The sequence below is a fragment of the Erithacus rubecula genome (assembly GCF_903797595.1).
Source record: "Erithacus rubecula genome assembly, chromosome: 2".
Lineage (NCBI taxonomy): Eukaryota > Metazoa > Chordata > Aves > Passeriformes > Muscicapidae > Erithacus > Erithacus rubecula.
Genome location: NC_136685.1, coordinates 90189497 through 90216959, shown reverse-complemented (window position 1 = coordinate 90216959; position 27463 = coordinate 90189497). Strand labels below are relative to the sequence as shown.

General features: G+C 39.6%; 1 protein-coding gene across 29 annotated transcripts in view; it reads left to right on the top strand.

Annotated features, from left to right (window-relative positions):
- ESRRG (estrogen related receptor gamma) overlaps nucleotides 1–27463 on the top strand; it is a 368929-nt gene that overhangs the window by 134499 nt on the left and 206967 nt on the right. For 9 of the 29 annotated variants that reach the window (XM_079328601.1, XM_079328608.1, XM_079328606.1 and 6 more), the window contains one exon: nucleotides 10126–10184. The exons of 10 other annotated variants lie outside the window; for them this stretch is intronic. Coding sequence is in view for 6 of the 19 variants with exons in the window: in XM_079328607.1 (XP_079184733.1) it covers nucleotides 10126–10184 (59 nt within the window). In the remaining 13 variants the exon portion in view is untranslated. Of the gene's footprint in view, nucleotides 1–10125; nucleotides 10280–17271; nucleotides 17321–27463 lie in introns of those variants that run through there. 10 more of the 29 variants (XM_079328597.1, XM_079328624.1, XM_079328625.1 and 7 more) reach the window with 3 other exon arrangements.

The following is a 27463-nucleotide window of genomic DNA, read 5'->3' as shown; positions in this document are numbered from 1 at the left end:
GTAATTCCAATGTATTCAACTCACCCATCAGAAGAAATGGCATTAATACAGGTACCCAATTACTGTAATGTGGTTCAGAGCACCTCAATAGGTGTTTCAATCTCAAGCCAGGACTAACATTTGTAATCCTTTAAATGCACTTAAGAAATTGATGTTACAGCCCCACAATCTGTTAGGGGCCTTGCTTCCTGGCTGATTGCAAAGTATCCCACCATTAATTGGATCATCAGAATGTGATCCGCGTTCTGGTCCCCGGATTATGTAAGACTGACTTTGCTCTGACGCGCTGAACCAGAGGCTTCTTTTGCTGGATATTTTGACCCTTAATGTAGATAAGTGGTATTTTTCATCAATCTTAGCTTGCATTAAAAAAGGGAAATGTCAGTTCAATGTGGGGCGTTTAACTTAATTCAACATCTTTTAATTTAATACCTTGGAAAAGTTAGTCCGTCTCCGACCTGCCGGAGACTTCTGCTGATGGAATGGTTTGTGGAGCAGGGCTGAAGGCACGTTGTTCCTGCTCCATAGCACAGTCAGGTCCCAAAATTCTATGTGTGCTTCATTCCTATATGAAGGGGAATAGTAGAAAAAACCCAACACCCAAAAAACCCCAACCAAAACAGCAACAAGAAAAAAAAAAACAAAATGGTAACCTGGCTGTGCTTTATTGGTAATGAGTTCCCTCAGCTCCTTTGGACTGTTCCCTAATGACTGCTCTACATGCCTGAGGGAAGAGGCAAAACAAATTAATTCAGTGTCTACTACCTTGGTTTTTTTTTTTCTTGAGCTTCAGGTTTTCTTGATTTTTTTTTTCTTTAAAACTTTTTTATTTTTTGAATCTGAGTGCTTTGATGAATTGGCTCAATGTTCTTAATGTGCTTTAGTGCTGCAATAAAGGCTGATTTGAAAACAGAGATACATATGTAGAGGCTGGTCCTCTATATAGGACTAAACCTAAAATCCTGTTGAAAATATGGGGCTTTTTTTTTATTCCCCTGACAAAAGGAGGCTTTATCTAAAAAAAAAAAAAAATTGACAGAATAGGAACAGGACGTGTCGTAACACTTTTTTTCCTGTGTCTTTTTTTTTTTTTTTTCCTTATACTGCATCAAAAAAAGCCCTCCTAGTGCTTTTTTCCCTGATATTGAGTGCATTTATCCCAGTGGTACAGGCAGAAGTTCAAAGACAACAGCAAGGTTGCCTTCCCCCACCCTCCCCCCGCAATGAAAATAGTAAATTTCCCAGTTTTCTGAGCATTGCAACAGGCATCAGATTGTTCTGAGTCTTATTGTGGCTTTGGGAAAACCATTATAGGGTATGATGTCTCTTGGCTTGTGATTGTTAGAAGTGAAGAAAGAAGTTGAGGTGAAGAGAATAACATCAGGTATCACGACTAAGGTGATTTCGTGTGGAACCGATGCATCATATCTTGGGTATGACAATGATTTCAGTAAAATTAATACTCACTGCCTACATAATTTTATAGATCTATATGTCTCTGTGTGTGTGTTAAAAATCATGGGTGGAATCTGACATTTTTTGGTGTCTCAGAGAAAGAGCAATCTCTTTTCATTTGTGTCGCACAGAGGCAGAATCGCATGGAGATCATTTATCAGCCTAGGCTGTCTGACTTAGGTCTCCATTCTTTTGTTTTCTGTCAAGACCTTAGTCTCATTTTACCAGCTCTCCCCTCTCCCACTTCTTCTGCAAGGCATTCAAATTTAGTGCCATAGTGCTGAGGCACAGCATTAGTGAGGAGGTGGTTGGACTTTGTTTCACTGTTCTGTTCTAGGCTGTGGAGACTTTTCTTGAGAGGTCTTTAGAACTTCACATGTTAAGAGGGGAAAAAAGCTTTTGAGGCAGCATATTTGTTTCATAAAAAGCGTTTGATCCCAAGGAGAAGCAGATGGAAGACTGTGGCTCTTAAATTTCCTCCACTGTCTTACTGGCCAAGACCAGTTCAAAGTCTGCCAAATAGGGGGGAAAAAAAGGGTCAAAATTTTGAGGTAGAGTTTAAATGTGAGGTTTGGGACAGTCTTTTTAGACAGCTCATCCATATGGGTTTGCAGTGACTTAGGATGACACCCTGTGAGTTTTCTTAGCATGACAGAGAACATAGCTCTCCTTCCACACTCCTTAGGTTTTGTAGATTGGCAGAATACCTAGATCAGCCTTATCACTGGCTTCAGAAACAACAATATGTATGATGTAAGATATGTAAAAAGCCTTTTGGTGGGAGATATTTTTGTGATCTTAAACACAGACAGGAAGAGTACTGCTCTGGCATTTGGGGTGTGATAAGTTGGTAACAATTAACTGTGAATTGAGCAGGAGGAGGCAGTTTTTGGTGCTGATTTGGGTCTCTGCTGCTGTTACTCATACAAGGTATGTGGCTCATACGTAAGTGCCTGACCTTGATTGCTTTTTCCCCCTCTCCTGTTTTTGTTTTTTTTTCTCTCTCTTTTTTTCCTGATATGAGCTGAATAGGTAGGCAGATATATCCACTTCTGGTCAGCCTAGTTGGCGCTAGAGGTGATATGGTGCTACATGAGGACAGGGTCACCTTTAGGTTTAGGCTCCTGGCTGGAGCACAAGAAATGTGTGTGCTCCCAGCAGCTCTCTGGCTGGTCCCTTTGAGCTGCAGTGTGTGTTGGTCATGGTGGTCTTCTCTTATTGCACTTGTACAGTTCCTGGTGCAGGAAGATCTCACCTGGAGTAATAGATACCTCTGAACTGTAAATAAGAGCCCTGGATAGAGAGTCCCATAAGCAGATGAACAGCTTTCAAAAATATAATATTCTTCTTTCAAGCATATTTCATGTTACAGTGTTTGAATCTGTGTTCTCCTTAGAACTGCCCTCATGGAAGAGTAATGTGAGTTCTTCCTGCAATATTACATTGCTACTACACTAACATGTGAAGAGAAGTCTGATCATATATACTTTAATACAATATCCATGAGGGAATTACACCTGTTTAAGCTCAAATATTTTAATGGGCAGTATTGAATATTTGGCCATGTTCCGTCCTGGCATACATAGAATCACCTCTCCTGAAGTGAGTGAAGCTCTTTCTACTTCTGCCAGACCAAAGTTTAGGTTGGAGACTTCCAGTCTCATAACTCTGCTTGTTCAACACCAATACAAAGCTCTTTTATGAAAAGAGAAATATAAAGCAATATAGGCAAATGTATAATTACTTTGGCCACAGAACAAACATATTGTTTCTTCCTGCTTGGAAGGGCCCAACCTTCTGCAGGGAGAGTAGGATCTGTGATACCTCTGGTATTGATAGCGTTCCTACAGCAACTGTGTTTTCCAGCAAGTTTTGTACTAGCATGAGATGCTTCTGGTTTATTCCTTTGTGTGGACGGGAAAGGAAACTGTTTGCTCATGGCAATGCCTTCCTGGGCAATTGATTTTAAACAGTGCATCTCAGGGTGTTTTGCTATGTGGAGTTGCTCTGGAAGTACGTCACTTCCAATCTGTTTAATTGGAGTCTTGGGTGACACTTCTTTGCTGCCTTATCCATGGACAGAAAGATGATATACATTTTAGCTTTAAGTACACTACAAGGTTGGGAAGTAAAGTTGAGTTTGCTCTGAAGCAGATATATTGGCTTCCCATGCTTTGAAGACAAATGGAGGCTCATCCATCGCTGCTACACCCGTATGCTGGTGCTGTTTCAGGCTGCTTTGGGTTAGGATTTCAGTTTGCCCTTCCTTCCTAATGGGGTCCCTTGGTGGAGAATGCCATCCAAGTGCAGGATGGATGAGGTGCCCTAAGGACCTGGATCAGGCTTGCCTTTTAAGCAGTTCCTTGCTGAATTGCGAACTGGACGTTTCTTGGAGTGCTGTGTGAGGATATGAATTCAGCTTTGAGATGAAAAAAACAAAACAAACACCACATACACTAGCATATGTCAGCCTGAAAGCACATGGTATTTGGTGGCAGTATTCATATGCATCTAAAATTATTTTCTTATAATGCTTTCAGTATTTCCCCAGGGCTCCTTTCTTTGTTCCAAGTCCCTGTGTTAGAGGCTGAGAAAAATGGCTGGTGTGTTTGCTTCAGCCACTGTCAGTGCCAGGCTCACAGCAGAATTAATTCTGTCCTCCCTAATGACCATCAGTTGCCTCATTGCCAGGGAAGAGGCCCCTCTGTCTGCAGGATCACAGTAGTGAAGTTTGGTTATGCAGGAAAACACTGGAGTGTTTCTGCTTGCCTGTGTGGCTAAGGGACACAGATTTCTCTGTTGGGTGACACTTACCTGTCCCCAGGGTGGGCTATTAGGAACAACTGGCATGCCTAATGCTTGGCATGTTACTGGTTTGGGTTTTTTCTCTGAAAACTTAGTCACATGTTTCCTTCATGTTATGGGGAAAAAGATGTCGAAGAGGGCAGGATGAATCAAACCTGTGTGCTGTATCCTTTGTGATCATGTTCTTCCCAGGGGTTCTAGGTTCCCTGAATATGTGTGCCAGACCAAGTGGATTTCTATACATAGGGAATGTTTCTTTGCATTGCTTTTTTGAGGTTGGAGTTCTCTTTAAATTCACGAGTTCACCTTTCATACGGGTCCACCTGCAGACAATGCCAATATTTTTCAATGCAATGTTGCTTAATTTCATCTAATTCAGACTGTCTTAGACAGTGGTACAAAACTCATCCCCTGTTTCTACTTCCCAGACTGGCACACACTTAGTTCCAACTAACACACAGTTAGTTGGAAGCTGTTGGCAAAAATATAGGAGAAAAGTGTCCTAGAAGGAGCACTAATCAGCAGATTCTGCTATGTTGTGAGAAATAGCTCACATGTACTAGGGTGTGAAGCTGAGCACATCCCTTTTAAATGGTTGGTTTTGGTTTTAGTGTTGAGCCCAGCTGTTCCTTGAAACACTCTGTACAGTACAGTAATTTAGAGTGTAATGATCTCGTGTAAGGAGGCAGATGTGAATCACAGGTAAACTACTTCAGAGTGATGGCAAGGGTGTGAGCACTCCCCCTGCCCTTGTCTTCTCCTCCCATTCTCTCAGTCTCCTAAATTTGTTTTCTCATCTCCCACTGCTTTTTTGCAATACAGGTGGGCATGTTGCAGTATGAGTCTGAGCCCACTATGTGCTGGTTGATCTGATTCTCATGGTTGACTTTAGTGCCTTTTTTCACTTTGCCTACCCTAAGAAACCTATAGTTGCTCAAGTAGCTTTGAATATTCTGATAAGTTTGTCATCATGAGAAGCAAAACAGAGAACATGTCTTCACCCAAGATTTGGAAGTGGTAGGAAATGACCTCTTATGGGTCTTTTGCTTTTTAGATCTTTAAGCCCTAAGCCACCCTAAATCTACTGTCCCTATAAAAAGCTGCATTTTAAAAGGCTTTAGGAGGCTTGCTGACCTTGCAACCTACTTTGTAAGGAGTCTGCACCCACAGCTATTAAACAAAATTAATTTCAGCACTTTTAAATTGTTAATCTTGCAAAAGACAACTTGCTTGCTCTCCAGTGATCCCACAGGTCATCATTCTGTGAGCTGCAAGCCATCACCAGGGTTCATGGCTCTCAACATCGTGAGAATGCTTGTGGTCTCCCAATTGCCTTGCAAAATTAATTCCTCTGCCCTCCACGTTTCCTCCCCAGCAGCTCTTTGAGATCTGGGCTCTTTGTGAGCTCATTGTGTGTAGCAGCTATTCTCACCAGTAGCCAGGCCACAGATTATTCCCATTTTGAAGTTATTCTGTCCTACCTCAGGTGCTTCTCAGCTCATGGGAATAAACTTGGGGCAGCAGGACATGAATTCAGGTAGGAAATGAAAGGTTTTGTCTTCAGTGTATTAGGGTTCCTATTTAAAGGGTGATGTCTTTTAAGTTACATTTCCCCATATCCATGGGGTTGATGCTTTGCCAGGTATTAATTTATTTTGAATCTTAAGCGTATTTTTTCTGCCTGGCCATGAAACTTGAAAATGTTGCCTTTTTTCTTGCAGGTGGGATACGTGTGATTGCACTGGGGGTGGGGGAGAAAGTGCACACTGTATCTGCTATTATCATGCCTGGTTGTCCCTGCTCCTTCCACCTCTTTTGTCTCTGCCACTCAAGCCAATTTCAGCCATCCGCCGACTCTCATTTGGGATAATAGCCTCTCTTTTTACTGTTGTCTTGTCATGTTTGATTCGGCAGCACAAGGGTTTTAAATTAGCCAAAACGTTTGCATGCTGAGCTTACTCTGCTGCCACTACCAGTTGTAGAGCCACTAAACCACTTGATGCTGAAATTGATGATTGCTCGGAAGGAATAAGAAATTGTTGGTGGCTACCGGGAAGATTCATTCACGCCGAGCCCCTTTTAAGAAACCTGGGGGGGAGGGAGAGAGAGATTTCCTTTGGTTTCCTGCTGCCTGGCTGGTGGTTGCATTGTGCTAGTGCCAGGCTCCTGCTGAGTGATTACAGCCTTGCTAGGCTGCGTAGTTCCTGTGATTTCAACATAAAAACAGAAGAAGAAAAATATAGAGGGAAAGGAAAGGGAGGCGGGGAAAATGAAGCTCCAGAGACTTGTAGTTCGATTCAGTAACATAGAATTGTGATGTTTTAACTCTCTGCCCACCTTGTTGTTGTTGTTTAATGTATTTCCCCTGGCTGAAAGTTTACTCTGTAGAAGTTTTACTCTGTAGAAAAACTACTGTATTGGCCTGCCTTTGTTGGTGATACTAAACCACAGGTGAGCTGTAAGCAGTTTTTAATATTCCCTGGATTAAAAATGATCCATCAACAATGGGATCAGGGATTGTCAAGAAACAGTACAAACTGCCTAATATAATACTCCCCTTCCCTCCCCAAATGCCTTTTACTTGTTTGCATTAGTGTTTAAAGACATAAGGGATAGAAGTTATAAGGCAAAAGAAAATGACAGTGCTTGAGAAGCCATAAAAAGAGAAAATAAATGTTGGATTAAATATTAACAACTAGGGTTATATGATGAATATAATTATATTTCAGAATGACCTGCAATCACATATGCAAAGTGAAAGAATATTTTATTTCTATTGAGTGGATTTGTGTTTGAAGAGGGAGTATTTTGCTATTTTAGTTTATTTTTCACATTCCCCCACTAACTCCTGGATTCCAGTGATGACAGGTAGCCAAATGGTCAGAAAGGTCAGTAAGAGACCCATGTATAAAGGCTCAGAGTTTTCAAGTCCAAAGATAATCACTCTCAGAAAACAGTAGTAATTGTTAATAAAAACCAAAACACCCATCCAGACCCTCTATTAGCCATATATGCAAGTTTCCAGTTAGAAACATGGCTTCAGATATCTGAAGCCATGTCTGTATTATTCATTACACAGTGTCACGAGAAAGACCCTAAATAAACACGTGGGAATTCGATTGCATAGCATCCAAGCTAAGAAAGATGTTCTCATTGTATCTGATATTGCTAACATTATTGTTACTAATATTCTAGCACTTTTTTCCTGATTACTAAGCCACATGTTCTGTTGCAAAATACAACCTTTTCCTGCCAAAAGGAAGGGGAAAAAAAATCTTGTAAATTTGAAGGTGTTGGCATCCAACTTTATTTCTCTTGCACGTAATAAATCGTGAAGAAATCATGTGAATGACTCAAGCTCTAAAAATACAAGTCTAACTAAGAGGGTGAGTCTCTGGGGTCCAGCAGTGGTGTGCTCTTGTGCAAGCCCAGCTCTAAGGGCCTCTGTCCATGCCAATTAGCAGTAGATTGGAAAGCCAGGCGACCATGATGGGTTTAGTCCTGTTATCTAACTGCTGCACTGTTCAGAATTGCTGATTTCCCTGCAAAATCATGACAAATGTATTACAGGAAAATATATTGGTTGAGTAGCTAGTGAGAGAGTTAATGCAAGGGATAATAAGTAGCTAAGGCTACGTCCTCCAGCAGACTTTGATGTGCCTTGATAATATATGGGACGGGTCAATCTGCCCTATTAGCAAATGTAGCCAGTTTATGCTCTACATACAAACTAGAGATTTGATAAAGCACTAAATTAGTTTTCACAAGGTATTAGATGTTAGATACTTAATGGGATCATCATGCTTTTGCTACACTTGGTTAGGATGTGTTCTGTAACAGAAGCAGGCGGCAGCATGACATTTCACCAGGAAAGGAAGCATGTCTTGTGACTGAATCACGAGTCTGGGAATTAGAATGTCCAGGCTTTGCTTGGCTTCTGAATTACTGTGTCTCTGACTCGCAGAGAGGTTTCTCTTTTCATATCTGCAGAATGGGACTATGTTTTTCCCTTTCCTCTTTGCCTTTTTGCAAAGCCAACACTGGTTTTAAAATGTACTTTTTTTCACCCTTGGGAGCAAGTAATCATAAATCTGTGAAGCTACAGTCATATGAGACTAATCCTGTCCCACTCAGTAGGTGCTGAGAAAGTCCCTAGACTTAATGTCAGACAGTTTACAGGTTCAAGAAAATATGGATAACAAACTTCAGTGGATTGTGAAATGAGGAGCTGCAGGGTTTGATGAACTTCTGCATTCCTCACTTCCTATGTGCCAGTGGTCAATTAGTAATTTAAAATGTAACTAAAACCAATAGTTTGGTGAAACCATTGGCAAGGTATGTCATCTGGGTACAAATCTGCATACCTGTACCCATCCTAGCAGTGGGAAGTGTGGGTGAAGAAGTCAGCCTTCCTGGGGATGCACAGCAAATCAATGTGACATGGGTCCTTGGCCTGACCACTGCCTTTATCCAAGCTGGTGTTTGGTCCACTAAATGCTGTGGACCAAATGTCTGCTAAATAAAAACCTAGAACTGCTGACTGTAGTGTGTGCCCACAGCTGCTTTCAGAAAACTGTGCTTTAAAACCCATTAAGTGTTTTGTGTTTCTCGCATGGATCTAAATTTTTGCTAATGTTATTTTACCCTCTGTTTAGAGACAATGTTCTTAAACACATTTGAAATGCATCATTTTACTTTCTCTAACATCTCACTGCATATGCAAGTAACTGATCCTGAATGACCACTGCCAGGCTTTGCACTTTGAGTGCTAGGGAGACATTCTGCCTTTTTGTGAAATGCAGCAAGAATGTCATGTATAAAATGATCCTGTTTGAAAGGATAGAAGCAGTATCCCAATATAGAGCACAGTGGAAAATGACTCAAAATTACATGACAGCTTCTTCCCCATTTACCTTCCTCCCCTCCCTTTCCCTTTCTCAGCCTGTTTCGCAGTTGGGCTGTGGTAAGAAGAACATTGTGTATTGTGACATTTTAGTTTGCTGTTACAAATAATCTCTTTGCATCTTTCATTAGTGTGGTATTTATAGGATTGCAAAAGGGCATTTGTACCACTTGGCCTCTGAGGTGGTACCACCAGTGTCCCAAGGACTGAGATGATTTTAAAGGGGGCTGGCTTGCACCCTGGCCTTGGCAGTGGGCTTACCTAGCTCTAGCAGAAGCCTTGGGTTAAAATCCTATGGTTTAAAACCTGCTGAGGCTAGTGTGGACTTCAGATGCTTTTATAAACAAGACGACTTTGCCTTGTAACTCCTGCTAAGCCTGCACCTGATGAGCTGCTTGGGGCTGGAGGGCTGTGTTTTCCCTAATAAATTCCTTTTTTTGAGCCCACTTGTTAGTCAAGCGTTGTGCACACTAACTACAGCGAGGGCCCTGGGCATAAATTACTCTCACGTGGCACTGTCTCCGAGCAGCCCCCCAGTTATGGATTACTTTGTTCTCGACTTGACAGGAACATAATTAGAACTGTTGATGAAATCTACCAAATTGTTCCTCCGTGGCCTCAATGGTCAGGAAATTTGGCTGAGTCGTATTTGTCACCGACGTAAAGGCTCTAAACACTTCATATTAACTATGTTATTAATGTGCCCTCTAATCTGTCCGTGAATTGGTAGCACTTGGAGGGAACTTGTGCTCTAATAGCACCTTGTGATGAATTCATTGTAATGCTGTTCAAAAGTTTCTGGAGGGTGGGGAAAAAAAAAAAAAGAGAAACCTTAATAAAAAGTGAATATTTCTAGCTTGTTTCTTTTTTCTGTATGTGCATTTTTATGTTGTACCATTTTGTTTTGCTTAACTGGAGATTCATTTAGGCTTTACATTGACAGACCGTTTTCTGTTCTATAGGATTTGCTGACATTTGGGCTGTTTCATTGCCAGAGGAGGCTTTGTGTGTCCCAAAGGAAGTGAGTGATCTGGCCATAACAAATCCTGCCAAAATATTTTAACACCGTTACGATTTTCTAATGCAATGCGTAGTGAATGTGACTAGAAAAGGATGGTGAGTCCATGAAGGGGGTTCGCTCCCTCTCCTCTGCGATTTGTCTGGCGGAACGAGCAGACGCAGCTCGGGGGGTGGGAGACCGCAGCCAGCAGTGGGAGGGTGTCTGCCTCCTGAAGTGTGTCCCTTCAGGTGCAGCAAGGGCTCAGGCTTAATCTCTAAACCTACCTTTCTCTTGAACTTTGCTAGAGTCCCAGGGTCATCAGAGACAGCGTTTTAGTGATGTTAAAAAATGTGTTTTGGCTGCTGTAAGTGTCCAGTAAGTTTAAATGGGAAACGCGTTGGACGCTTATGGATGAGAGAGGGGTTAGTGGCTGAAGGTCCTAGGAGTTGAGAGACTCTTGCCTTCAAAATGAAGGGCTGTCTCATACTTCAGACTAGTTTTCATGAACATAATGTTGGCTCTTAACTACATAAGCAACTCTGCTTAAAGTGCTAGAACACAAAATTAAGAGTTTTCGCATGTAGTGTTCAGGGGATGAAGACAATTTAGGTAACCTAATGTTTAGCTTAGAGCTGTGGGTATGAGAAAGCTAAAATTTATATTCCTGAACTATTCTCTAGGGCAGCAGGTAAATTAACTGCTGTTTTTCTAATGCCTTGGTGATTTGTTTCTATTAAATTTAATACCACCCACTCCTCTCTCTCTCCCCTCCTCTCCCCCAAAAAACCCAACCCAAATATAATGAAAGTTAGTATTTGGTAAGTAATTTAAAACCTAAAACCAGTAAGCAATTTGGAACATGCTGACTGCAGGATATCAGCCATCATCTTGTGCCCAGCATGCACCACATTGGATTACTCTGGCAATTGGCTTCTGCACCAGGATAAACTCATGTGTCTTTAGCCAATTTGACATTTACATACTTAAAAATAAAGTAGCTGGCCTTGTGCACCAGCAAGTTTTGCTGAAGGTAGGAAAGCTACTGAGAAATAGGAAAGTTGAGCATTTTTGCTCAGATTAGCATAAGTAAAGTCAGGCCTTTTGCTGTTGATGGTATTTCCCACTTGGATGTTCCTCTGTTTGTCTTTGAATGCCAGATAGAATTGCAAATTCTCACACCCTTCTCCTGAGCCCTTGTTCAGGTTTTCTGGGTTCACACAGACATTCTATTCCCTGTGGCCACCATGTGTGGTAATTCCCAGGTCCTAGGGGCAATGATGCTGTCACCAACAGGAGGGAAATGTTAGCCTGGGAGTTAGGACTTACTTCCAGACTTTATTTTAGGATCTTAATATTTGTAAATGAAATGGGAATCTTAACTCTGCGTTTTTCTCATGCAAATCAATCTATTTCTAGTAATGAGCAATTTAAGCATTTTTTTTTTTAAATATTATAGTTGCCATCTCGGGAAATCAGGCTCAGAATTCAGGATGCTCAGACTAAGTGTTAGTGCATACAGATATTCTGTTGATGAATCTATTATTAGAATGGAGTAGTACTTTCCCTGGGTTTGTTTCTTTTCACTGCTTTTGTCTCTCTCTCTCGGGTCATCTTGTCTAAGTTTATTCTTCTGTTCTGTAATTTCACCTCACCATTTAATTAGTTTCTACCAAAGCCATGGACTCTTTAAGGACTTCCTAATTTATTAGACCTTGTTGCTTATTTGCAGTGAATTTTCTTTTGTCATAGTCTCGTTTTCTCACTGTTCTAAAATGGGACATTATTTGGGGCATTCTTCCCCAAAAGCATTCTTTATGCTGTCCTGGCTGTACTTCATCTGTTTTTCTAATATGTATTTGCTACTAAAATTTTTCTAAAAGTGAATGAGTATTGTATTATACTTGAATGCTTGGATGTCATTAATTTTCTGAGTTTGGGGTTTGGTGGTTTTGGTTTTTGGGTTTTTTTGTTTGGTTGGTTGGTTTTTTGTTTGTTTTTAAGTTTCTAGTGGAAATGTCATCATATGCATCCTGTACATATAAATCTAATTTGTCATTCAGTAGACCCAAATGCATGAGGAGCAGAGATTAATCCTGGTTTCACTTGTTTAAGAACAGAAAGTAAAACTGCTTTTGTAGAAACCAAGGCACTTACTCAAGGCAGAGAGGTGAGAAATGGGAGTTTAGTATCAGAATGGGTTCCTGGAATATTAATTTGGTAAAACTGTATGCTCGCACAGTGTCAGATGTGGAGAGCATATGCTAGGAGATGCTCGTGTTCAAAATCAGGTAGCATAGTTAATCATTCTAAGAAATAGACTTATCACTTCATAAACTCTAAGAAAGACTGTTTTCTTTTCCAAACATTTAAATTACTGAGCCGTTTTATACATTAAAACCCAATTATGACTTGCATGGTATTTCAAAGAGTTTTCAAAGCTATTTCTTTTAGGAACTGTACATAGTCTGAGGCTTTAGCACTCAGTAGTTCATATTTGCAGCTGTATCAACTGTGAGGTTTTTTTCCTACCAAAATACTGTTTTGAGATTATTCATAACCAGACTAATCAGAACAAATCCCAAGCAGCCAGTTCCAGAACATGCTGCATGTCCCCTAAAACTAGCAAACTAAAATCCCAATGTGGCCACTGAGCTCCAGAATATATCTTAAAAATACTTTATTTCCTTTTTCTAAGATGGTGAAAGCCAGGTTAAGTAAAGGTATTTTCTGCCACCTCTTTTTCTCCCACGTTATGCAGACTGTGTGCAAAACACATTCAGAGAGGGATAAAAATCAAGATATGTTTCAGGATTTTAGGGTATGGGATTTACATGCTACTAATCAGAAATACTTTTTTTAAACACCACCTTCTTGTTTCTGGGGGCCAATTAGTACTTGAGCTAGACATCAGTTTAAAAAAAAACCCTAAAGCATCCAAAACTCCAGAATCCTTTATCTCACTCATTTGGGTTCTGGTTTGTCAGCAGAGAAGTGCATGTGAATCAGATCACACTAATTTGGTCAGGAAATGACTGCTGTGGTTGTGTATAATGCAGTAGCTAGGAAGAGCTGTGTTATAAATATGAAGATATAAAGAATGTACAAGACACTGGCACCATGATGAGGCCACTTACCAAAGGCACCCTAGTCATAGAGTATAGAACATTATTCCCAGATCTTTTGAGAATTAGTAGGATGGTGTTTGGTAAATGTTAAATTCCCAAATCAAGGCTTAGCTACCATGGATATAAGAGTAAAGCAAAGTTCATCTTATGAAGTAATCCTACCATAAAGACCAAGTAAGAGAGAGAATAAGTTTTCAGAATAAGGAAGCTGCTTTGTAAAGACTGTTATGGACCAGGATCCCTGTTTAGGAAGAAGCAAAGCTGTTTGCTTTATCAAAAATAACTAGAAGGGGGCTAGGCTGTTCTCACCCCATTCTTTCTGTGTCTTAGAGCAGAGCTGAAGTTCAGATGGGAGCCTGGTGCTTCTCTTCATGAACAGACTGTATGAATGAAAGGTTGCAAAGATACTAGAATTTACTAAGTCAAGTCATACTTGTCAATGACTTCTCTTGCTAGATATTTAAAGTTCAAGTGCTTGTTTGCTTTAGTTAAGTGCTCTGAAGTGCTTTTAAAAGTGTTGGCCCATTTATATAAACAAATTGAGAAACTCTATTGACAGTCTTCCCAGTCAGAGTGTGTTACCCAATATTTGAATATCCTTCCTTGAGTCCCAAAAAGATTTGCACTAGCAACTTCTAACACATGTGAGGCTTTGTTAATGGAGCCTGTTTTTGACTCCTTTAACATTGTGTTATTTTATCACAGGTGTTGCCAGAAATGCAGTTTCTTGGTTGTGCACAACCATGAGGAGGAAATAGAGGAGAGTCAGTAGCTCAGTAATTTATTTATCAAAACTTAGGTGTGGCTTGAGAGGAAGAATGAGCTGGAGGCCTGATTTCCTCTTGGAACATTTGTAGTAGGGGATTAATTTGTGCATCTCTCCTACATTTTTCCCCTCCTGCTTAGCCATGCTAACTCAGGAGTCTCTGTTAGTGCTCGTAGTCAGGCAACCAAATTTAAACACGTTCTCAAACTGTGGGAAAATCCTGTTTGCACATGTGGCCACTCACAGAAAGAAAGCAAACTACCAACACTGTTAGAGAGGTGAAGGCTGAGATGGTGCTTACAGCCCACAGTGATTCCTACCTGGTAGTGTTGTAGTGCTTCCTTATTAGGTGTTCTCATCAAAACATTGCTCTTCTGGAGTGATGTCCTTTAATCTAATGATACTGTTTGATACTAAAAGCCAAAGAATGTAATGAGATTCTGAATATTCTGAAATTTAGCCTCTTTCTGTGGATAAAGAAGTAAGTATTATTTGGAGGGATCACTGGGGAGACCTTATTCAGTGAGATCTGGGCAGTTATGTCCAGAAAAAGTTAACTGAATGCCATCAGCAACTATCCCCCAAAATGCAGTGTAGTGTGAGCAATAAGGAGTGCTATCTTAAAACTAAAACTGCATCCTTCTTAAAAAAAAAAACAAGCAAACAACCAGCTTGTCCTAATAACTTTGATCTGCATGTGCAGTCTTTTTGCCTACCTCATCTACTGTTGGTGAGATTCAGGAGGTGTCATAAGCAGGTGAATTTAGAGCTGTTGCTAATTTAAACTGCATTTAATAAAAGACAAGTTTGAGATCTTACAAATCAGTGAATGTGGCATAGTTTGAAGATTGCTTTTGTCAAGTTTGATTAGCTCAAAGAGAAACCTTTTCTAAATATTGGTTGAGAGATTAATCAGACAATGTAAGACCTTGAATTATTCCTCATCACATGAAAACAACATAATGTATTATCTCATTTGAAGACTGAAAAATGTAACTTCTGAGGATTTAAAATTTGTGTTTTAAAGATTCTACTCAAGGCAAAACTTTCAGGCTGTTCTCTTTTTTAAAACTGGCTTGTAATTTTTCTATATTATGCTTCACTTTCTAGAGTGTATTCCCATATTACAAGCTGATAGTACCAACATCATTACATTGAAGGATGTTCTCATTATTGACTCCATTCTCAATTAATTATAAGTTTGTCATGTTTTAATGAGTAGGATTAAACTTTCATATTCCAAATATATGTCTTGCATTGCTTGCTTAGAAGCTTTCTGAAGAATGTGGCTGATCGACTTCTCTAAATCTGTACAAGGAAACAAAATATTCTTTATGCACATTAAAAAGTGTTTACCGAATTTTCAAAGACTTGCAGAAAAGGTTTAATAAATCTCTGCTTTGGAACAAAATATAGAATTTGGGGAAAAGCTTTGCTGCTCTTTTTTAGCCTTTCCTGTCACAAACTGATGTTGTCTTCACTAACATAGAAACTCATAGAGATCTGTTATATCCTGTAAAATAAAGGATGGCAAAAGATAGAGTAGCACTCATGTACTTCAGGTATACCCTGATTTTTGTTGGGTGATCTGTATTCCTCTTCAATAAATCCCAGATTCCTTCTGTGGCCGTTTTTACTCTCCCCCCAAAATGAGAAGATGTTTTGGTACTTTGTACTTTTACTCAATTGCCCTGCCTTTTAAAAACGTGGCACATTTGCATCAGAGCTGCTGCCACCTGTGCTTTTCAGATTCGGTCCAGTGCAGCTCTGCAGGGCGTCCATCAGGCTTTCTCTCCTAACTTCAGTGTGCTTTATTAGATATATTTGCTAACATAGATCCTAGTCATATTTTCTAGCAGAAGTTTTATGTTCATTTGTCTTTTATTTCCTTGTACAACTTCACACTTTTCGCATTAGTACAGATCGAGTAATTTCTAAGAGTGCTTCTTCTTTTGCTTGTTTGCCTGAAGAACATACACACAGGATGGATGTACTCTAGCCCTGTTGTGTGTTCACTTCTGCTGATTTCAGTATGCTGAGGGGTTTTTTCCCCCCCAGTCTATCAGCAATAATTAGATACCTGCAAACAATAAGCACCAAAATTTGGAGTCTGTGTCAATGTGGATAGGTGTCATAGTAAGGGCAGGTGAGCAGATTCCTCAGCAAAAAGGAAGTATTTCATTAAATATGTTTTTACATTGCTTGTTTAGCCTGTGTTGAATTAGAAGTAACCTTGCAAGGTGAATAGCAATATCAACTGATATACAATCTGGCTAATAACACACGAGCATGATTTTGAGAGGGTTGGGCCAGCACAGCCCCCATCAAGTAGGAACCCAAAGTCCTGGTAAATGCTGGGCAGTGATCTACACCCCAGGCCATTTCTCATGAGACCTGCTACTACAAATAGCCCGTGGCTACATTTGGGCATTCAGGTTTCCACAGGATGTGGCTGCTCTTTCTCACTTACCAGATGGCTTTTCCTGTGCCATCACCTGTCCTAGCGCTCCTCCGCCTCACTAACAGAGTTGTGACAAGGGCTGTCCTGATGGTTGTGAAAGCTGCTTTCTGCATGTGGCCATCATAATTATCACATGTGGGCACCTTTATTTAGCAACTCCACACATATATTACTGGTGCAAATGTCTTATGTTTGGGTATCTTCATTTTATATCTTCATTTTATATCACTTATGAGTCTGAGGTGGTGATATTTTGCTGCCTAATCAGAGAGTTAAACCTGCTTGATCTAAGGATCAGGCATGTCTGTATGACAGGGGATGCATTTCTCCATACTCTCCTGTTTGGAGGAACATCTATTGCTCAGTTGTGCCTTTGCACTAATTGAAAGTAATTTGGTAATCTCAAGCATGGCAATGGAAGTTTTATAGTCCATATACCCAGCTCCTGTCCTCAAGCACATTTTGTGCATGGACCATCCTTTATCATCAGCATCTGTCTTTTGAGTGATGATTTACCTGTCTCTAGGTCTCTGTCCCTTTATACAACACCAGATGTAAAATTACATCTGTCTGGAGGAAAAGGCATGATCTCAAAGAATTAATACTAATTTCAAAATCTTATTGCCAAGAACTACATGTGATATTGCTTTAAATTAACCAGTAATTATTCAGAATCATATAGGAAAGAGTTAAAAATACTAAACAAAAAAAAAAAAAAAAAAAAAAAAAAAAAAAAAAAAAAAATCCCTTTTTCAGGCAACTGGACCCCTTCCTTTCAACACAGCTGTTGCAGGAGGTTTCAATGGTATGAATAAATGTATTTCTTTTAACACTTTTGTTGTTTAAAATGCTATTGTTTCATCTGAGGTGTGAGGAGATGTGCTAACCTTGTCAATGTGGGTGCAGTAGAGCAGAAATGATAACTGTATATACTTTTTTTTTTATATAAAAATACAGAGTGTGTGTGTGTGAGAGAGAGAGAGAGAGACAACTTATTTAAATCCTGAATACAGTCAGACCTCATATGCATTGTTAAAAAAAAGCCCTAAAGAATTGCATATGGATTAGGGGGATGAATATTCTATTATTTCAGTCTGTTCTGCTGATCTTCTTATTGTGACTTTGCGCTTCAGAAATCTGCCAGGAATTTGGCTTTGCTGTACTAGACAGTAATTTTAAATGTGTATCAAGCACTTGATAGTGTATGATTTGCGTGCTGTTGCATTCCCATTCCCTAAATTTTCCACCAATTTATTACTTTTTTCATACTGTTTTAATATTTCAGGATGATGAATATATACAGCATCATTAAAAGTAAATAAAAAATGCATGAAATTAAAAAATGGAATATTAGATGTTTCTTTGCTGTAATCCCTAGGTCCAATAGGAATGAAATGTCTCTGTTCTGTCAAGTAATCCCTAAACATGATTAGGGACCTTGTAGTTTCCACATAGCCCACATAATATTTGTATCATATAAGCCTATTTATGTAAGGTTTGAGTAAAAGTTGTTATTAGAAGACCTATAAACCTATTCTACAATTCAAAAATATATGCTTGCCTCTTAATCTCTCTACTTTTATTATTTTGCTGGAGATGGCAATACGTCCTTAATTCATATTTCAGAATTCTGTTGCATCTTTTCGGTACTTATATCGTGCATTAACAATCCCAGTGAAATGTATTTTTAAGACAGAGGACTGAGTTCAACAGTTCATCTACTCATGCAGCTTCTCCTTAAATCCTCATTGGAAGGGATGTGCACCTCTTTCTAGGTCTCTCCTTCGACATCTGGGTTTAATCTGACCTGGGGGTCTGGAGATGGAAAGATCGTTTTTCTCATTTTGGGGATGGGAAGGTGGAAAGAGGGAGGGGATTAATTTTCTCTGTTTAAATCCTGTGATAATGTATTTTCAGTGATGGAGGTGCTTCTGGCAGCTCCACAGAAAGTTTTAGAAATCAGCTTTTGATTCAATGAGCCTGTAGCAGAGTTTTAGGGAGAAATAACTAGGAAGAAGGAAAATGGGGCAAAGTCTTGAATGACAGAAGAATAAGACAGGAGAGACAATGGGCATTTCCAGCTGTTTCTTGTGACACAGTTGTGTTACAGGTACAGCAACCCAACACTTCCTATTCCCTGTCTCAGCTTCTTGCCTGGGCAGCAGAAATGCTCATTAGTCCCATTTTATGTATTGTTAGGCTGAATTCATTAATGTGCAGAGATATTCCAGTTCCATGGTAGCACAAGGAAGATCAATAAATAAATAAGAGCAGTAGCTTATATACTTCTATGGTTTGAGTAGGCTTTCATGAAGAAGATATTTTCAAATGATAGCAGGGGTCAGCTGTGGCAATTCTGTATTTCCCATAAGAAAATTTGAGATTATATAAAACTTGGGCTAGCTACTAAAAAAAACCCCTGTGGAAATACACCTGTATTGCTTTCCACACTGCACTGAAATTTACTTTTATTTCATTTTCAGCAGTTAGGGTGGCATTTGAGCAATAGCCCTGTTCTTGTATTTATGAAGTAAGAGAAGCAAAACTGCTCACTGCTGAGCCCAGGGATCGTTTTCCAGGAAAACTGAGATCAATAACTGTTATCAAGCCTTCATTTATAGGGAGTGTTAAAGGACCACAAAGTCCTGACATTCTTCAATTAATAGCTTATGCTTAAAACCAGGCTATCTACCCCCTGCCCATCACCCCAAGCTACCCTAGTCAGAAATTTTGATCTTTGATCAGTCACTTTCAGTTGTTGCAATTCCTTTTTAGGTGGGGAGACCCGTACCAAGAAGTTAGAGGTAAATTATGGTTTCCCTCTTCAATCTCCTCCTTCTTGCAAGTAGTAGAAGGTTGGAATGATATGATGATACTTGAGGCTCATTTTATCATCCAAAGCAGAGATTTGCTATTATAATGGAAAGATACTTTTGGGTTTTGGTAATCAGCTAAAAGGGAAGTGCACACCCCAACCAGAATAGAACAACCCCTGAAAACTAAAAAGCCTTGCACACAGATGTGTTTTCAGTTGTTTTTATTCCCTCAGTCTAAGTGGAAAAGAGGGATTTGGGAAAGCAAGAGCTTAATTTAACAAAATAATATTATGCTTTCGATCCTTAAAATGAATGAATTATTTGTATACTTAGCAGTATAATGTCTTTGAATAATGCTGGTACTTAAGTTAGAAAAAATTATATTGTCAGTGTGCTGTGTTTTCCTCTTATGATGTTTTTACCAATTTGGCATTTATGGGAAGCAATATCATTGTTGAGAAGTTTCCAAATTGCTTTTTATAGAAATCCGCAGAAATTAAATCTCCTCCTTGTTATGAAAATGAAGTGATGTCTTGAGACACTGGTATATTAGCACAAATCTGTGGAGACAATAAGCCAAATTCTGCTTGCAGTTATTGTGTGTCCACTTTTAATAGCTTCAGGAAGCTGTGTTAGGTACAGGCTGTTGCAGGGCATTGTGAATAAGCATTTGCTTAGCTACAGCCTGAGAACAGTAGTAAGAGGGAGTGCAACATCCCAGCCCTTTCCCCTGCCCCCTCACACCATGTGGCTCAGGACATATTGGAAGGAAACACACAAAATGGGTTGGAAGTGAGACCAGTTCACAGGCAGCCCAGGCAGGCCACTGTGTAGAAGTGGTGCAGTGCAGAATTATTTTAACTCAGAACCGTAATGGGTCTTCATAGCTGGATTTAAACCACATAAAAGTGCTGTATGTGATGTGTTTAAATTCATTGACAGAATTAAGGCAGGACTAAGACAAGTGCATGATTGATTTTCACAAATGCAATCAAATCTAAGAGATGGAGATGCAAGATGGATCAAATTTTAAGACCTGATTTACCTACATCAGATATTTAATGGGATGCTTAATTTGATTGCTTCACCAAAAACTACTCACAGGAGTAAAGCCACTGACTAAATGTCTGTGTAATCAAGGGATCTGCGTGCATCTACATCTTGATTTCCATGTACAAATAACCAGCAATTAATGGTTCAGAATGACTGCAGGGAATGGTTTAAGGTTCAAAAATGGCAACTCTAGGGTTTGGAGGGCATTATTTCACTATGCTTTTTAGGAGTATAGACAGACTTATGCAAGTCCATGTAAACAGAATATTTTTAACTTGGGCTGCAGAAGGCTCTTCATGGCTGCATCTAGAAGTCCTCTTTCTTCAATAAGGTTGGATGCTTTTAACAATGAGATTTAGACTCTTAATTTTAAACCCAACATATTAACCTACTCCTCTGTAGCCTAAGTGTCCCATCATGTGAATTTGTTAAAAAAAAATCAGGAAATATCTTTGAGTAGAGGGATGACAGCTGTTGTATGTATTTTGTAGCAATCATAAGGCACTGTATATTTTCTACATTTCTGAATGAAAAGTCAGCAGTCATTATTGGCATCCTTTTTTTTTTCTTTTTTGTCTCATTGTAATGTGTATGAAGTACATTAGAATATCAGACCAAGGGTCTTGAAAATACTGATACATCCTCATTATTTTTGCTGTAGTATTTCTATAGTAGTGAATCATCAATTACATTTAGTCTTTTCATTTCCCATGGCACAGCTACAACAATTGAAAATTAAGGGTGTTATGCTCACAGTGCCTTTCAACACTCATTTGAGTTCGGGCAAACTTTGGCTGTTTTCTCATAGTAACCTTTACAGTGCAACCAATAAACATTATTTTTGTTTTAATGACTCCCAAATAATGTCATATTTAAATGAAATGCAGTTTGCCTCAGCAGGGTTCTTTGAATTTATGAGCATTTTTGTCCCATATCCTACAATAATGTGACAAATATTTGCATTTTTACTGTTTTCTTGAATACTTTTAAACACCCATTTTTAGGAAACTTCAGATTGCTTTTGAACATATTTGAATGCATTTTTAGCTATCACCAAGCTTAAAATAGGAACCCTTTTTTCAGCTTATCTTTATTAAACACCTGTAAAATCAGTGGTATTTCTTTTTTCTTATAAAGCTTTCTTCCTTCAACAAATGCCAGAAATGCTTCACTGTTTGTTCCAGTATGGGCTCCTTTACTTGGCAATAATGGGCAGCAAATGGTCTGGTAATGTCTCTTCCATGCACACAGCCATTTACCTGCCTGAGTATCATAAACAGAAACTTAAAATTGCAATTAAATGCATCTGATCTTTAACTATAATCAGTTAATATTAGAAATGCTAGGCAACTTTTAGAAAATATACAGAATGAAGTCTTACAAATTGATCATTCTGCACAAGTGATACAAACCTCTGATCTAAAGACTAGGTGAAGTATGGCAGTGGCCAATTACTTATATTATTGAATATTCACTTTCCTTTTCTAAAACCATGAGTTTATTTGTCAGGGGAAGGATTCTTTTGGTGTTTGGAATGTGTCTGTTGTTTGGGGTTTGCTCAGAAAGGTACTTTAGAAGAAATGTTATTGTTCAGCATCTTTATAAGTTAAGTGTGGAGTTAGCAGGTTCATCTTGCTGTTCTTGGAGGCAGTTTCACAGAGTTCTTCATGTCTTGGCTGGGTTAAGATTTCTGTTTTCATATGCCTTTTTTTTTTCAAAAATGTATATTGGCTGCTTTTTTATAAAGTAATGTTTTCATGTGTTGGATCAAATTTTAAAAATATCAATCATATTAATTAAGGTATCTCCATATAATCATACTAAGAGCTCTCTAACGTTCACAGAAGGCAGTGGAAAGATTTGTGTGTTGTTCTCCTGCAAAAATAACTTCTGTGTATCTTTTTTAGTCAAAAAAACCAACCAAACACCCCGTACAGAATTTTGTAAGGGAAAGCAAATAATTTAAAATAAGATTGTGGTTACTCACCAGTCTGTGTTTGAGCACTGTGCTGGATGTTGGTTAAAATTAGACTTCCTTAATGGGCTAGCAAGGGAAAGATGGCAGTGAAAACAAGAAAAAGATGACAGAAGTAAATATGCTCATAAATACAGAAATGGTGTGTTTGCTTTTGTGGCCTTTGATCAAGCCCAGGAGTTTACTTTCAAAGGACGTTGCGGGATGCTTGGGAAAGGAACAGGCACCCGGCGTAATTGGAAGGGGGGAAGGTCTGCAGCAGGCGGCTGCTGCTGCTCCTGCTCTCTGATAAGATTGTAAGAGGTGCCAATATCAGTATTCAGCCTTGTAGCGTGTCAGGCGCTTTCATGTGAACTGAAGTGAACTGTCTGTACGCGCTCCCTCCCGCGCTCCTTCCCAGCGCCCCGCGCCGCATTGAAGTCAGGGGAGAGGAAAAAAAGATTTGAGGATTGCCCAATTTGTTCTGACATAAAGAGATGTTTAGCTCTGTGAAAGGTGGTGGAGGCAGAGTGCCTGACTGACATTTCAACAGGCTGTCTGCTGGGATTGCTCACTTCATGTCCCTTCATATTCCTGCTGTGTCCTGCGCGAGTGCTCTTGTCTAATCTTCACAGCGAGAGCACCAAGAGTCCCCTGGGCTTCGGTGCTCAATACCTTGTTAGACGGGGTGTACGATGCCACATCTCCTTCTTCATGCTCGCTTTTGCTCTCATCTTTCAGGCTTCTTTCAAGTCCAATTATTTTATTTTTTTTTTAAAGAATTTGCTAAAGTAACTGTGTGTGTCTCCTCATCGCTTCGGTCTTCTCTTGGCAGTGCTAGATTTGGGTGATACCAGGTAAAAATACATGGAGGGGAAGACAATAAAAAATCCCAGTAAGTCAAAGCTTTAAGCATCATTCTGTGCTTTTGATTTTAAATTAAGGTGCATTGACCTCCCATGGCTGGTTTAGAAAACAGATGAGAGGAAAATACTCATTGAACAAGCAGTGGGAGGTATAACATGTTGATAATAAAGCTGAGACAGTGCCTGATCAGGAATGCTGAACTCCATACCAGGGGCTGCAGGGAAGTTTAGTTGTTGAGGGTCTGTGTGCTTTTACAATTCCAAACGTGTTGTGATGCATTCTGGCATGCCACATCCTGTTAGATCACATCAGGGTAGTCCATGGAGCCAAATAGCACTAAGAATGTGAATTAATGAGAGCTAACGCTCACCTCTTATTCCAGGAGCATTATCAGGTACCTTGTTAGCCACAGCTCCTATCTGGATTCAATCCTTATAAAGCAGAGATGATATTAAAGATATATGTATTATGTTTTGGGCAAATAGATATGTTCTTTTTCATTAACTTTCTCAAAATGCATTAATTAATGGATGTAGTTTAATCCTCGTTAAGCCACTAAAATTATTCACATACTGCACTCATGGTCTTCTTTTACATCTTTTTAAGTCACTTCTTTTCTCAAGTGCATTACAGCTGGTGACAGAAAGCAGAATGCTAACATTCTCTTTGCTTCCTGCAGATCTGGGATCCCCATACTGTGATCCCAGAAATACCTTGCGTGGGTTCCTTGGTTCACATGGTTGCCTCTGCTCAAGTTTCCCCTCAGTTTCAAACTCTGATAAAAGTCTCTTAATCCCTCTCTGATCTGGAAGTGCAGGTCTCACCAGGTGAGAGACTTCTGATGCAAACCCTTGTTCTCAGACATACATTCCAAACTTTTGTGTGTAAAGCTGCACCCTTGTTCCTTCCACAGGGCAAGGACAGCTACAAAAGCCAGTGATAGTGAGTAGCTGCATGGTTTCCCCCAGCCAGTGTTGTATCTACTCTCACATTCTGTTTGCTAGGAACCAGCAGTGACTTCTTTTCCTGCAATAGACTGAACAAGTGGATATTAGAACTAACTTATTATCCTTTCTGTAGCACCTGCAGCCCAGAAGAGCTGAACCTATACAAACACACTGTCACAATTTGAGGGTGTTGTATAGGTGCTGTAGAGGTCTCAGCAGGGTCCTGGCTATTCAGAAGACAAAACTCCAGATCTCTGAAATTAAAATAGCCAGAGAATTAGCTGGTGAGCTTTCTGCTGTAGGTTTGGTTCAGGTGATATCAGGAGGTTTTAGAAAGGAGTTTGATGGATCTCAGACACACCAGAAAAGTCTCTCACATACATAAGGGTCATTTATAAAAGGGGATACCAAGGAGATAGTGCCAGTTGTGCCCATCTTAGTTGGTGGGGTATCCCCACCTCCTGTGGATATTTCAGGGTGGAGAAGCACTCTGGCAAAATGTCTTCATCCTTCAGGCTGTGGTCCAACAATTTGTGGACAATGTCTTGTTTAAGCATTGAACAATTCAGGAGATGTGTGGGGACAAGTTGTGTGTGGTGTTACACACATTTAGTGGTTTACTATAGCATTGAATGCTGAGCAAGAGCTGTGTGCTCCCAGTAGGAAGGAAGCCAGTGCACGTGAGATGTTCAGAGGTACAGACAGACAAATGCCTGTTGGTTTGTGTGTGCTTTCAGGCTTGCTTCCTTCCTATTTGTTTTTGTGTGCACGCACGTATCATAAGTGATATTTCTCTGGTATCATTAATTTAATTGTTTTATGAAATTTGTACTTGCCTGTAAAAGCATAGCAGTAAAGTCCATGCTGTTAACTGAGGTTGATTGTTTCCAAACAGTTGATTACAGAACTTACCATCAATGCAACAGAAGTTGTGTTTATTTAAAAATTGACTTAAAAGACAGTAAATGACTTGATGACTCATTAAATCAATTTAAAAATTGACTTAAAGTGCAGTAAATGACTCATTATGTTAAGCTATAGAAAGACACCCAATAAAAGTAGAAAAAAAGAAACCTGCAGGAAGTTGTAGCTTCATATCCTGATTTATTTTTGTTCAGAATAAAATGGTCTGTTTACCAACAGTAGATGCAAGGACATCGACCTGGCTATTATGAAATACTCAGGTACTAAAAAACATTGTCATTAAACAAGGGGCCAAGTGTCACTGAAATACTTCCTTGATTTTTATATCAATAAACAAAGTTTACAAAAATGCTTTGGCTGGGAGATATTGAGTGGCATACCAGGATACTCTTAAGTTACTAATATTGAGTAACTGTTCTATATGTCTCTAGGTTTGTTGAACATAATGTCTATATGTTAAACAGTTTTCTATGGTATTTAAAAATTGACATTTCAAAGAGTGTAATAGCATAATGAAATGTAAACTGAAAACAGGAATGAGTTAATTAGACTAATGATCCCTTGACTCCTTTATTAGCCAGCTCTTTAGAAATTGGGATTAGCTTTGTTTTCTCTGCTGAATAAAGACAGGAAGGATGATGTTGATTCTAGTAAATGACAGCACCAGAAGAAATTAGTATTTTCTTGTTCGTTATAGGTGTCATCATCTGAGATAAAATTTAGTCTTCCTGCACACATCTTATTTCTTTACACTTCAAGTTTCACTTGGATTGAAAGAGAAATCAGGAAAATCTTCTAGGAATGCCTCCTAATTTCATATCATCATTTTGAGGGTGATCCACTCCATGTGATTTCTGGATTTGAAACTTTACAAGTCTTGGTGCAAACCTGGAGTAGACTGAATTTGAATTTAAATTAAGTCCTCAGAAAAGGCCAGCTTGACAACTTTTTGATCTAGGTTTTGAACACTTAATTTCTCCTCTCTATAAGAGAGTGATTTGCATGTCTCTCTTGCTTTTAAGGGCTATCAAGAAGCACGAGAATTATCTCTATAGTGGTTCAAACCAAGCATGCACAGAGAAACAAAATCGTTTTTACGACAAATGGGAGGATTCGTAAGTCAGCAGCTGTTAGCGAAACAACATCATTAAAACTTCCAGCAATTTCAGACCTTGCTCTCGGGACTCAGTCAGGCCAAGCAAAACCTTAAATAAAGTGCTGAATTAAAGGCAGGAAAAAGAAAACCAGAATTTAAATTGGTGGGAATTAGCGATGATTCACTAAGCTAATTTCTGCCCTCGGTTTCCCTTGTGTGATGGCGCGTGGAGCGATGCTGGGATGAGGGAGGGCAGAGTGGGAGCTGCTGACAGCCAGCTTTTAAGTTTGGATTCTTTCTGGGAGATCTTTATCCTGCAAAGTAATGAGCTCCTCAGCTTCCCCTGAAACCTATAGGTATAGAGGGCACCCAGTGCCGTGCAGGATCAGATCTTTAACGAATGCCTGAGGAAATCAAAATTTATCACACAAATGAGGCGACAGAGAGGAGGTGGCAGCAGCTGAGTTATGAAGCTTTTTACTTGCAGGCAGGGTTTGTTTGCCATCCTGCACACCCTTGTTAAGTGTTCTGTGAGCACCATGCTGAAGCAGAAGTAATAATGCCACTTGTTTAGAGTTCAGTGTTCCCAGCTTTCTGGGGGGAGCTTTTGGAGAGGTGTGGCAGGATGGCAGTCAGGTGTCACTGCTCCTCTCCTCTTTTATGGAAAGGAGCTTCTGGAACCCATCACATGCCTGTTAGTTGTGTTCCCCAGGTGCTGCTCGGTTGCTCTTTGGTGTGAGGCTCACTGGGGGGTTGATTTTGGCCAGCCCTGGGCAGGGGGTGCAGCCCGTGTGTCGCACGTGGCAGGGCTGAGCGCTGCTCACCGTCCATTGCTGCACCTGACCTTGCAGCTCACTATTAATTTGAAGTAGTGGAATTAAAATTTTCCATTCTTTTGCATTGTCATGCCTCACATTGATAAGCACAAAGAAATGTAAATAAAAAAGACCTATTTCACAACCCTAGCTACAACCTTTTTGTTTTATGACAAAAGACAGTTAATTAGCATACTAGCAGTAAGCAGCCTTCCCAAACTCGTGCTAATTATGTATTCTGTTGACCGTGACTCCAGTCATAAGGTAATTGGCTTGCAGCAACATGACATTTCAAATCATCTCTTGAAATTACATCAAAAAGCCAGCCTGTTTTGTTTTGATAGGGGAACAATCAATTTGATAAGTGGTAACACAGCTCATTGTTTCACATTAATTAGACTAATTGCAGCATGTTAGCCTCTGAAATAGACAGAACTTGGAGAAGACAAAGGCTGTGGCCTTTAGCATGCAGTGCA